The sequence below is a fragment of the Anser anser genome, assembly GCF_964211835.1.
Source record: "Anser anser genome assembly, chromosome: 1".
Classification (NCBI taxonomy): domain Eukaryota; kingdom Metazoa; phylum Chordata; class Aves; order Anseriformes; family Anatidae; genus Anser; species Anser anser.
The window spans coordinates 187,591,602-187,605,901 of NC_139720.1; the positions used below are offsets into that span (position 1 = coordinate 187,591,602).

The 14,300-nt window shown below is 36.4% G+C and overlaps 1 protein-coding gene across 12 annotated transcripts in view; it reads right to left on the bottom strand.

Annotated features, from left to right (window-relative positions):
* The window catches only part of NBEA (neurobeachin), a 520,716-nt gene that overhangs the window by 241,895 nt on the left and 264,521 nt on the right, over window positions 1-14,300 (bottom strand). For all 12 annotated transcript variants that reach the window (XM_083801108.1, XM_083801105.1, XM_083801107.1 and 9 more), the window contains one exon: window positions 2,843-2,951. In XM_083801108.1, coding sequence (XP_083657234.1) covers window positions 2,843-2,951 — 109 coding nt within the window. The remainder of the gene's footprint in view (window positions 1-2,842; window positions 2,952-14,300) is intronic.

The window sequence follows — 14,300 nt, forward strand, 5'->3', positions numbered from 1 at the left end:
AAAGCAAATGTAGCTATAGTAATTAAAAGGAGTCAATTACATCATTTTCTAGGTGTAAATTACAAAAGCTTGTTTATTCTCAAAAGAGCTAATTTGAAAATTACCTATTTTAAAAGACCTACATTTTTGCATGCACAGATTATTGTGCACCATTTTAGAATGTTCAACCAATACTCACTACTGTAACACTTAGTGTTGAATAGACCACTATATTCTAATATTCTAAAAAGCAATTACAGTTTAGCATACCTCACGGTAGATTGTACTTATTCTTCATATTTCTGCACACTACCCTTTTTCTACTGATCGCATTAGTATTTGGTAAGATTTTAATAGTGGTCTTTCCACTATGCTATAGCCATTATTTCAAGTAATCTATCTGGAAAAGAACAATCATTACACTAATTCATAAAGGGTTAATTCATTTTTCAATTTATCTTCTTGTACAGTGAAGCACCAATTAGTACAATGATCTGCCTTAGTAATGAGGTTAATATTTCACCAGCTCATTGGACAGTAAAATTAAATTTTCATTTTTCTTCCTGAACAATTACAAAGGTTAACAAAATGGAAGTTAACTGCAAAGCAACCATTCTAGGAGGAATTTCTCCTGCCCTGACTGCAACTGTAGTCACAGGATAAAATTTACATGCTGGTCCAAGGCCTCCCCATTATGCAGGCAATGCAATAACTCAGTGCAGCTTGGGCCAAATAATTTCATCCATAATTATGCAATTAAAGTTTAAAAGGTAAAAATAAAATAGCCACTCACTTTTCTTGCTGAGAGCAACGATTAACATGTGCTAAACCCCAGAATATATACCAATACAGCTTATTAAAACAAAATGACAGATTTACAATTATGCAAGAGAAAACTACCAGAAATCTCTTTGTCCTTACTACTTTCAAGTAGGATGAATAATAAAATGTTTGGTTATATACCTACCATTATTAAAGGCAATATATAAAACATTCTTTCAGACTTTAACTGCCACCTTATTTAAGTACATCTGAGGTTCATATTTAACACAGACTACATATCATAATTTTCTTTTATGACTTTCAGATTTTATCTTATTCATCTGAAATATGTAGCTGAGGTTTTTCATGTGACAAATATAATGAAAAATTTCATATATGAAAAATGTGTTGGTTTCTTCACCAGACAATAAGACTGACTTAAGGCAATTCCTTTAGGGAATTTAGTTAATATTCTAAATCCTATTTGCTAACAGAAGCTGGAAGTTAATTGAATATTCTCATTTTGTATAGAGTTCTGACAGATCTTATAGCTCAATGTATTCTTCAAAGAACAGATAACTCAATCTTCTATTGTCATCTTAGGTTACTGCTTGATTCTGTGATAAATATCAAATGTTATTTATTGTTGAGGCAATATGAAACTTCACTCTGACACACACTTAATTGTAAATGTGATTTTATCTAAGTTTGAAATATCCAGTATATTCTTAGTAATAAAGTTGTTGCAATCCCATATGACAAGTGTCTGCTGTCTGCTCTGACAAAATGAAGTAAAGGTTATGTGTACTGAAAATGACAACAGATATCTCTGTGTCTCACACTTTTCAGCTAGGTCAAGGAGCACGAGAACTAGTACATCAAAGTGTACAGTTAAGAGAGCTGTTTCAATGAGATAGAAACCTCATCAAAACTAAGATTACTGGATTTCTAGCCACCAGGTGCTTGTTGACACTTTCTGACAGATGAATAAATTGATACAGCTATTTATTATCATTAATACTAAGTCAGTCTATCTCAATTCTAGGTCACTTCAGCATTAAAACACATGGAAAAGTGTGCTTGTACACATATATTTATATACAAATGTATGCAAACACAGGCAAGTTTGGAAATAATAAAAACAAGTGATGTTGAAATGTTGTATAAAGGCAGTTTAAAAATGCAAAATTATATTTGAGAAAGTCATGTCAAAAATATGAATTTTAACTGTATTTGACTACTTTTGCATGACTTTTTTTGGATAGGAACAAAATTAATCCCGAAGGAATCATCAAAAACATGTTAAACACTGAACTTGAAAAAATGTTTTTGAAATAGCTTTTTTGTATATTTGCATCATTTTCAAGTAATTTGCTTTTAATTACAACTCTTATTGATGAAAAAAGCAATTGAAATTTGACTCCTTTGAAGGGGCAAAAATTATAGATTTATGGGATCCAGCTGCTATGTTACTTCTTCCAATACTTAAAAAAGAACAGGCAATATAAACACATTGTCAGTAGTTAATGATTAGTTAGTTAATGATTAGTTAATGACTAGTAGCTAAAATATGTATTATCATGTTTCAGTATGTAATTTATAGAAAGTGAATTCTCTAAGGAGATCCAAAATGCGAAGTATCCTAACAAAAATATCATAAAATACAAATTATAACAAAACATTTATATTTCTTAATTTTTTGAAATGCCTTATATATATATTAGCTGTTTTTCTTTCTTACTGAACTTACTGCTGATAAAATCCAACAGAAATAATTAGTAATGTGACTTGCATTACTATTTGCAATAAATCAGAAAACTTCTTTGTGAAACTAAAGGGTCTGCCATACCAGTTTAGCAGACATTCTGATTAAGGGATTTCTTCAAGCTGTAAACGTTTTCATGAATTTCATTGAGGAGATGAGAAATTAAACCAGTTCCTTGTGTTTGACATTTACCAAGGCTTTTAAAAACTAGTTTTGAAATGTCTTCAATATAAATTTCTTTCTTGGAAGAAGAAAATCTTTATTGCATGGGGTTACAGTCTAGGTGACAACTGAGTGAAAACAGAAAAGCAAAAATGCATCAACTCTTAGGCTTACCTCAAACTCAGCATGCTTGTGGACATCTTCAGCTCTTTGTCGGTTCAAAATAAATTCTGCTTCATTTGCAACACGCACTATATGATCTTTCATTGCATGACATAATAACCTAAAATAAGAAGAATCAAAATCAACCTTTGTATTTGAGGTACTTATATAAGTTATTTATTACTTAAAATGAAAAAAGTCATGAAATTAGTACAATGTAATTGCTAAATTAGTTGACATGAAAAAATTACCTTTATTCAAAATTTTTGGTATTTGCAAGTACACTAAGAAATTATGTCACATGGAAAAAGCTTGCTATTTCTTATTGAAGGGAAAATATGGAAGTATATTTCTAGTATGTTTTTAACAGAAGTCTTAATATGAATATTGCAGCATCATTTAAAAAACCTAGACAACTACTTAAACTCTTACTGATACCATTATATCATTAAATATAAATATTCCCTTTCAAAGTCTTGAAAAATCATGACGTTGAGATTTAAGATTCTATTAAAATTGCAAAATAATATAAATATCTCCCATATGTTTTTAAAACAATGAAGTAAAAAATGTATCATGTTTCCAAGGTTTTTACAATATCAGGAGTAGACAAATTTTACTTAAAAAAAAAAAGGGGGGGAAAAAAAAGATTAAGATTAACTTGAGACTGAGGATTTCAATCAGATATGTTAAATTAAGACTCAGAAAAAACATCAAATACATTCATATAGTAAAATTGCAACATAAACAACACTGCATTATTAATAATGTTGATGTCTCACTGGACAGGAAGAATGGAACCAACTGGTTTCTTGTCCCTACTGTCCATACCTAAGATTGTTCACTCTATTCAAAATTGCTTTGCTCTTCTTACAAGCAGGGAGGAAATATCTTTCAGGATGCAAAGATCTGACACGACTGTCTGTTTAGGATCAGGAAGAACTGTTTCTGTTTGTGCCAAATGGGCACGTGGTCTAGGATTTTCCTTTCTGCAGCATCAGAGAAGCACACAAATTCAGATATTCCAATATTAAGAACATGAAGTTACTAGTCAATCCCACCCTAAGGTTGGGTGCTTGGGAGCACCACAAATCAAAGTCATAATTATTAGAAATGGAATCCATGATTACTGCGTGTTATACCCATAAGGTGAAAGACTTGAACTCTATTTTTGCCTCCTTCGATGTGATCTGCCATTTGTGAAGGAAGAAAATCACTTTCCTTGAATGTTTAATATGGATATGTGGCATGGAAAGACATGAATATTGGGACCTCTGTTTAGAGATAAGGACAAACAAACTTGGATCAAGGTTTCACAACAGATACTCATCCTTTTAATAAGTCTTTTTGATATTTCTTTGCTATTGTTCTTCAAATTAAAAAGTTTTTGACAAAGCATAGGCTGAAAGACTGAAGTTGCTTCCATTGTCCTCTTCAAAATTTAGCTGTATTTTTAAATCTACCCTATTGAAAGATATGCTTTAGTATTTTATTAATATAAAGTATTCAGATAAATGGATTATGTGTGAGTATTCATGACTTTAACAAGATTCTCTGATATGAGAAAATACTAGAACTGAGCGTTTACCATCTCCAGTCAAATTTTACATCGCATCGCAGGTCTTCTTGAACTTTTCCTTACGACATTAATGAGCAGGGATCAACTAGCAAGGATTTAAAAACTGAACACACAGATTTCAAGTGTCTACTAACTGCACATCCCTCCTGAAGGAATAAATCAGTGAGTTACTCAAGCACTGTGCAAATTCAGTATCTCTGAGTCAGTTTTGGCCCAGGCAGGATTTCCATTTCAGGATGGCTTCAGGTGACATCAATAGGTTTCTCCCTACTACCTGGAATTTGGTGAGAAAATATAGACACTAGCTCGGATCCGCTGGGTTTATTATTTCGGACATCTGGACATGGCTTTTATGCCTCAAAAAATAATCTAAGATGCTTCTGTTCATGAACCGGTCTCCAAAAGGGCAATGATAAATACATACTACCTTCATCTTAGTCGTCTTTATCTGTCATAAGAAGCATTCACACTCTCTGAGTGCCCATTTACACATTAAAACACCTACAGGGGGCTTCAAATAGATTATCAGAGAATGTTAATTTTGCAAGTTATAAACCAATCTCTTGCCAATATTCAGGGAAAAAATATATATGTACAAACAAAAATCTGTCAACACTGGCATCTCTCTGCTTTACAGAAAAATGAAAAAAATTATAGACATGCAGAGATGATTCAAATCAGATGGCTGAAACTGCTGGTGACCCAAGTTCTATCTCCAACCCCTCTAATGGACCATTCTGCTCCACAGTGTGAGAACTCTGATCCTTTTGGGAACAACTTTAGAGTTGCCGCAGCTTTTGGACACAACAAATTTACCCAGATTTCAGGTAACCTGGAAATGCTGCAAATCTTTAGGGTCCACAGTTCTAAAGTAAAGGAAATGAAAAATAAAAGGGAACCAATGAGTATGCCCGAGCACACGGTCCTGACTGCCTACAACACTCAAAGTACTAGCTTTCCCCCAACTCATTTTGGGCATGGTTCAAGGTACTGTGCACTGAGGATGCATAGATAAGACCAAATCAACTTAAATTCTTTCCAGGAACGTTGTGCAGGTGTTTTCATCCCATACCCCAGCACACGTAGAACATACCATCATTCTAGAGGGTAGCCCTTATATTATTCAAAAAATATCTGAACTAAATGGGCAAAATGAAGTGAAATGGGAACTATACAGACTCCAGGGAAGACCTAGACTGAGTGGTCTGTAGGACAGATGCAGACACTCTGCTCTCAGGTGCTAACCTTAAGTCGTATGAACATAGGCTAGTCCAGGCTATTTGGTTTTATTTAAAACTATAGACATACCTTCTCTCTTCCTTATTGTTTGTTGACAAAACTCTTATCTATGGAATCTCTCAGTATTATTTTAACTGTTTCTTGCCTGCTATTTCATGTACTCACATGCCTACTACTGAGGGCAATCTCTTCAAGAAAAAGACAAAAAAATGTTTGTATGGTAGTCAGCACATTGTGATTATGATAAAAGTGAGGCCATGACCTATCAATACTGTACGAGCATTAAACAATATTGTACCAATAAGTGCTAATAAGAGACATATAGTGATTCACTTATATACAAACATTGGAGATAGAACTTCAAAGACTAGGTAAACTATGCTTTTGCATCTAGAAGACTAATAAGAACTACTGTAGTCATAAAATCCTTTACCAGAAAAACAGCCTTGAAAAAGAGAAAAGTTCAAATCTAGGCCATTGACAAGAAATTTTGCATGTCATGATGTTTTGATTTGTAAGTGCAAGAATGTAGGGCAGAAAACAGAAGCATAATGCATCAAGACATTTAAATATTTCATCTTACTTTTGAAAGGAAAGGCAGCTACTGCAAAGTCAGGGAAGTGATGCCTCGCAGAGGCTTTTGAAAAGGAGCTTGCTTATCTGTTTGCTGTATTTGTTCAAGGAAACTTGTTACCATCTCAAACTGAAAAACACTGCTTAAAAAAAAAAACTTTTTTGCTACTGATTTTTACTTCTAACAGGAAGTTATTCTGTATTTTCAAGCTGCTTTTCACAGAATCATGGAATCACAGAATAGTTTAGGTTGCCAGAGACCCCTGGAGGTCAACTAGTCCAACCCGCTTGCTCAGGTAGGGATACATAGATCAGGTTGTCCAGGACCATGTCCAGGTGGTGTTTGAAGGTCTTCAAGGAGGGAGATTCCACAACCTCTCTGGGCAACTTGTGCCAGAACAACGTCACCTGCACAGCACAGAAGCACTTCCTGATATTCAGAGGGAACCTTCAATGTGCTAGTTTGTGCCCATTGCCTCTTGTCCTGGCACTGGGTACCAGCAAAAAGACGCTGGCTCCATCCTCTTTGCCCGCTCCCTTCAGCGATTTATAGACATTGATAAGATCCTTCCTGAGCCCCCTCTTCTCCAGGCTGAACAGTCCCAGCTCTCCCAGCCTCTCCTTATAGGAGAGATGCTCCAGTGCCTTCATCATCTTGGTGGCCCTATATTGGACTCCCTCCAGGATGTCCAGGCTTCTCTTGTACTGGGAGACCTAGAGAGGGACACAGCACTCTAAATGTGGCCTTACCAGTGCTGAATCTAGTGGAAGGATTACCTCTCTTTACCTGCTGGCAATACTTTGCCCAATGTAGCCAAGAATAACATTAGGCTTCTTAGCATCAAGGGCGTATTTTTGGTTCATGTTCAGCTTGGTGTCCACCAGGAATGCCAGGTCCTTTTCTTCAGAACTGCCTTCCAGCTGGGTGACACCCAGCACATACTGACACCTGGAGTTGTTTCTCGCCAGGGCCAGCACTCTGCACTTATCCTTGTTGAACTTCATGAAATTTTTGTCAGCCCACCTCTCCAGACTGTCAAGGTCACTGTGGATGGCTGCGTGGTCTTCTGGTGAGTCAGCTTCTCCACTCATTTTTGTGTCATCCCTGCATTTCCTGAGGGTGCACTCTACTCCATCGTCCAGATCGTTAACAAAGATGTTAAACAGGACTGGACCCAGTATTGAGCCTTGGGGTACTTCTCTTGTTATGGGCCTCCGAGTAGAGTTCACACTACTGACCACTACCATCTGGGCCCAGCTATTCAGCCATTTTTTGATCCACCTTGCTGTCTGCAAATCCAGCTCATACTTCAACAGCTTTTCTATGACAATCTTATGGGGTACACTGTCAAAGGCCTTACTGAAGTCCAGGAATACAATATCCACTGCTCTTGTCTCATCCATCAGGCTGTTCATTTTATTATAGAAGCTTATCAAGTTAGTCAGGCATGAATTTTCCTTAGTGAATCCATGCTGACTACTCCTGATGATTTTCTTCTCTTTCATGTGTCTGGAAATAGTTTCCAGGATTAGCTGTTAAATCACCTTCCCATGGACTGCGGTGAGGCTGACCAACCTGTAGTTTCCCATGTCCTCCTTCTTGCCCTTCCTGAAGGAGTGACATTTGCTTTCCTCTAATCTTCAGGTTCATCTCCTAGTTGTCTCTCAGTTGCTTGGGTAAATCCTACTAACTCAATCACATGCATGGCACAAGATTAAAATAAAAGAAATCTCAGACTTTTCTGGCATGAGAACAAGTGCTTATGACTATCTTGTGGATCGTCATTGAAAAAAAAAAAAAAAAGATTCAGAAAGGATCCCAAACCAGGAAAAATCTCACACTTGATAGTATCGAAGACTGCTGATGAATTAAAAAAAAAAATTAAAAAAATTCCTTCAAGCACTGCAAATAAGAGAGAGGGACAAAGATCTGAAATTGTACTCCTTCACTACAAAATGCAGTTACATCATACAAATTCCTTCATAAACTGTCTTTAGTTTATGAAATGTGTTTTCATGAAATCTGGCTCATAAATCTTTGATTTGTGAAAATGTGATCAAGGTTCTTGCCTCCAGCACAGCTTTAGAAACTCCTCTGAAAGTTAAAATTCTTTCTTTACTTTCCAGTCCAAATGTATTCTTCAGTAGTCTTTATTGTTTCATGTTTATGCAAATGTTTGCCTTAGTTTTAATTCTTGTTCTTTCTTACGACCTTCTGATATTCCATCTGTCCCTACTTTACTAGGCTAAATAATACAGCTCTCTTTAACTTTTCTTTTATGCCAGAATATTTAGTAAAAATTGTCTTTTGGGGTTTACTCATCTCAGAGACTGATTAAACCTTTCCTCACTGTGCATAGCCCAGACTGGCAGCATTATTATAGACAAATTCTCAGCATTATTTACATAGTAACAGTAATGCTGCAGTATCTCAATGGTAATATCTTTTCTGACGCAAATCTAGAATAGTATTTTCCTTTTGCTTATCTCTATATTCTACAATTTTCTACAAGAAAATTTCTATGATAGACTGGTCTTTTACCTCTTCAGACATTTCCAAAAGATAAACCAATTCTCTAGCATATATGCTCAAGAACAAAAACTTCATGTTTCATACTGCTACATTATATAATATGTAAATACCTTATAATAATGTTGTTATTATAACAATATCATTATCAATACAGGTCTGAAACCCATCCAATATATCAATATATATATATATATTTCAGTCATCTGCTCAATTATGTTTCCCATTCACAGATTTTTATGGAGCACTCCTTTTCAGATAAAATTCTATTCTCTGCATCTTTCCCAAACCATCCTATGACACTGGAGTGACCAATCCACATAATGAGGAGCTTGAGGTACAAAAAATGCATATGCACTTGCTAAATAGAGGGGAAAATCTTAAATTTGAGAGCAATACCACTTTTATTCTTCTTTGGAAATAAAACATATCCTTTAGTGACACTTTCTTATCACTGACAATTGAACATTTCTTGTGACTGAATCGTACCCAATGTTCTTATTTACTCTTGTAAATCTTCATCCTATACAAGGTTTTTTGAGAGTGGCTAATAGATGAACATCAGTCCATGCTGATGTTGAGATAGAGATGAATTTGGCCCTTTAGTCTTGCTTATTAATCCCCATACAAGTAGTCCTCCCAGGGGACTAAGGAGTTGTCTGAGAAGTGTCACCACAGACTTGCTGTACTTTTTATAATGTTTCCTAGTCATTTGTGATTGACCAAACCAGAATTGGTCTAGAAAAGGTTTTGGCTTTATCCATTTATTCAGTTGTACCACTGAAACTCCTACCAAAATTGAAGCCAAATGTGTTGCCCTGTCCTTCCTCAGATGAGCTGATCTCAGTCAGGACCTGATAATCAGCAAAACTTTTATCCTTTGAGCTGCAATTCTTACAGGATAAGGTAAAGATGAAACAGTAACTTGGTAACTTATGGTTTCTTTTTATCAAGACAAACTTGATTTCTATTAATGCCAACAAATTTATGAACCACGGTTAAAGCTCCCTTATTAGGAAATGGGTTTGATTTGTTTTTAGACTGAATCAAATGATTTCCAGTAAAGAATCCACCAACAAAGTAGTCTGAGGTCATTTATGACTCAAATCCTGGTACTCTTCTACAGGGAAGTGAGTTTTCTGTACAGATGGGTGTGAAATTTCTAGCTGAACGTATGGAAAATGGAAATAAAAACTAGAATTTAGATATGCCAATGCTAAAAAATAAGCATGATGGGGCTGCAATATCTGTAAGAATGCAAGTACTGAGCAGGCTTTTCCTCACCTAAAAACTGAAGTGTCTCAGATTTATGGCAGAGAGCACATTGAGTGAGGGAACATCTCAGGACATGCTGATTCATAAACATGAGTTATTTGCAAATGTTGTTTAGGAGTATGCAAGAAGTTATTTAAAACCATGTAGTTTGCTTTCCGTAATTGTGTCCTCAGTAAGGTTACTTTAGAAGTCTAGAGCACTTACAGTTTAAAGCAAATTGTGAAAAAGTATGTGTAAACAATTAGATGTCCAGTGTTTCAGACACTTTAAACACTTTAAACACTTTTAAAAAGGCTGGACTGGGGAGTTCCACATTCTAACAAGTCACTCAGGTAAATAATAAGAGCCTGGGACAATACCTTTTGGATTTTTGGAAACAGAGACAGTGCTAAGACTATACCCAACTGCCCAAACTGTCCCAAACTGTCTTGGAAACATGCAGAAACTGTAACATGCTTGCAAACAGATTTAAATTTTAATTGGGATACGTTGTGACAAACAGAGCTATTTTTACACCCATCAAAAATGCAGGATGAAAACTTGTATTTCGTTATTCTAAGCTGACTCTTATCTTGCAGTCAGTTATTCCTAGTAGTAATCTCACACACAGAGAAAGAGGGCTCTTAGCTGTTATACTGCTAGATAAAACAATTGTGCTTATGTTACTCAATCTTTCTTTTGTTTGAGATAAACTAAAAAAGCAGATCAGTCCCAAGCAGTAACTTTCAAAACAGATTACAAAATGAACATTTGTTATAATTTAGCTAAGGTCTTGCTTCCTCTACTCATTCCTGAAGTTCTGCCAACTCACATGTCCAGGGAAACAGATGTTTCTCTGACTTACTTTCATCAGATGCCCACAGCTTAATTTTTTCAAGAAGCAGCCTGGAAATATGCCACTTTTCACCAAACACAGTTGTTTTGACAATTATTACTCTTAATGGAATTCATAAGAAATGAAACCTATCATTGAACTTGGTACCTATAATAGGATTCATATACTAGCCTGACTTGAACAGTTTGAAGTTCTACAAGATGAGGTGCTGCTGTAAATACTTTGAAAGTAAATTCCCATAAACTTTAGAAGGTAATGTCTGGCACAGAGGCCCGATTCTTGCAAAAGGGGAATGATGAAGAATTTACTAGAGAAAAGTTTGAAAGTACAACATGCAAAGACCAGCTACTGCTCTACAACATGAACACACTGGCAAGATAAACTTTATGGAGAATAACCATTAATGTTTCAGAAATTCCACAGAACCAGTAAGAGTCATTGTCACTCAGAGCTGACTAAAAAGAATCTAATCCACTCCTGATAAAGCCTTTCTACTTTGCGTAAGAATTTTTTAAATCAAGATGAAACTGTCTCTTTAAAACAGAGATCATTTAGTAAACATCCCAAAACAACAGCTACAACTGAGATGGCCTGCATCTCAGAATCAGCCTCAGCTTTGAGATATGACCTGATCAAGGAAGACTAGAAGGCTGGAAGTTGCTTCAAAAACTGAAACAGGTCTAAGAACTCCACTGAACCTACTATACTGAATATATGAGTGAATAAATGGTATTCATAACAGCGTATGGTTTGTCCAACACATACTGACTACTAGTCTGGAGGCAGGGCAAGGACATCTGTAGAAAAGAATGTGAAATTATATAAAAAGTTAATCTAACAGGGAGCTCAAGCTCATGCCTCAGCTGGCACAGAAATACAAACATTCAGTGCCTAATTTTATGTAAGTATCTATGACAGGAATCTTCTACAGATGGAAGAAAACATTTACGATGAATTTCCATAGAACAGCCATTCACAGTTAATAAAGGATTCCTCCAATCAGAAGTTACTCTTGGTGAGGCTAACAGTACAGCAACAGAATTTGGCTACATCTGTCAAAGAGAAAACGATCAAACACCTTTTTTCATATTTACATAGTGTACCTCAGTGCTATTTTCTGCCTGGATTTGCATACATTGGATTTTGCATATCAGACTGGAATCCTTTGCGAACTGTTCTGTTAGCCCTCAGCTATATAGTAACCATGATGCCTGAAGACCATGTGATCTTGCATTTCTAGATGATTCAGATGAGCTCCCTGTTCTGACCTCAAGGTTTCCATGATTAAGACCACTGTCAAGACAGAAGCCAGGAACCCCATCTTTTCTCCCTGTAAGCTTGGACTCAAATACTAAATGAGCTCTTCAAGGTGTATTTAGGTAACTAGCTGCAAATGCAAGTCATAAATCAAAAATGATTGATGTGGTGCAAATGGCACCACAGGTATACCTTTGAACACTGGGCTTGAGCATTTAAGAGTTGCAGACAGTGAACTCAATTACCACAAACCAAACTTAACAGAACTGCCAAACTGCAATAAAAGATGTCCAAAAGAAAGTTTTCTGCAGTTACCCAACAATCCTAATTGAGGTGACATGGAAAGAATGCAGCGTAAGTCTTTGTTAATCTTTTTTCAGGATTTAATCGGTAATTCATCTACATTTAAATAAACACAAATTTCCAGTCTTTTCAAACATTCTGCCACTCGTTCCAGGAAATTGGTGAAAACTCTTAACACTACAGGGTTTAAAAGAAAAAGGCTTCCTGTGAATTTTAAGTATGTCTTGAGGTCCAGGTAGGTCAATATGTAAAAGTGTGTATTTTCATGGCAACAGGCAGAAATCAGACTTAGGTAGAGATGAAATTACAGAAATAAAGCTTATAATTTTAAATCTGAGAAGAAATACAGTCTCATGTTTCCTCAAATTTCTGTTATGATCAGACTACTCCTGCTATTGAAAAAGAGGAAATTTTGAGAAGAAAAAGAAAAAAAGGAAAGGAAATGATTTTAGATGAAAGCACAAGGTAATCCCTTAATAGATTAGTGTTGTGAAAATATAAAGGGTGAAGAAAATGTAAGTGGAATGAGGATAGAAATCCATACCTGGAAGACTAATTGATAATGATCTGTAGCATCTATCTCTGAGACAGGCTAGACCCCTGAGATACTGCATTTGCCAAAGGCATAAAGGTAATGTACAACCAATTAACTGCAACCCTTGGAACCCAATCCCATAGCCAGGTTTCTACATATTTAGTTGTCTACCCATACAGACTCTACCATTCTAACTCTGATACCTGAGTACTGTGGGAGACAGTATGGAAGCCTAGCTAATGACAAGATAAATGATGTCCACTGCTCTCTGCATGTTCACAGATCTAGTTCTTTCATTATAGAAGACAAACAGGTTGGTCAGGAATGGTTTAGCTTTCATAAATCCAAGTTGACTTTTCTCAATCATTTTCTCCTTCGTGTGGTCAGAAATATTCCAAAAGGATGTGCTCCATGATTTTCCAAGGGATAGAAGAGAAGCTGACAGGCTTACAGTTCTTTGTCTTTTTTGGACTATTTTGAAGATGGTTGCAACATTTGCATTTCTCGAGGCATCACTGATCTTCCCCAATTTCCTTGACTTTTCAGAGATGATAGTGAGATCCCTTGCAAGAACTCTCTTTACCACTGGACAGCTTCTCTAAAGGAATTCTTGACTCAGTCCTCATGCACTACTTGTAGTTCTCCTTGAACCATTTCACTAAACACAGAGGCTTGGTGAAGACTAAGGCAAGTAAGGCATTGAGCACCTCAGCCTTATCTGTCACTAAATCATCCACTCCATTCAACAACAGACAGTGTTTTCCTTGGTCAGCCTTTTACTGCTAATGAAGTGGCAGAATCACTTACTGCCCTTAATACCTTTTAGATGTCTCATTTCCAGTTGAGCCTTGACCTTCCTGACATCATTCCTTACATGCCCCAGCAATGTTTCTAAATTCTTCCTTTCTAGCCCGTCCCTACTTCCACTTCCTGAATAATTTTGACGGGTATGCTCTTTGCTGGGTTAAAAACTGGCTGGATGGCTGGGCCCAGAGCATGGTGCTGAATGGAGTTAAATTCAGCTGTTGACTAGTCACAAGTGATATTCCCCAGGGGTCGGTGTTGAGGCCCATCCTCTTTAATATCTTTATGGATGATTTGTATGAGGGAATTGAGTGCATCCTTGTTTGCAGACTACACCAGGTTGTGGGGAACTTTCCGTCTGCTGGACGGTAGGAAGGCCCTGCAGAAGGACCCGGACAGGTTGGATTGATGGGCAGAGGCCAATAGGATGAGGTTCAACATGGCTAAGTGCCGGGTCCCACACTCTGGTCACAACAACCCTATGCAACGCTACAGGCTTGGAGAAGAGTGGCTAGAAAGCTGTGCAAAGGAAAAGGATCT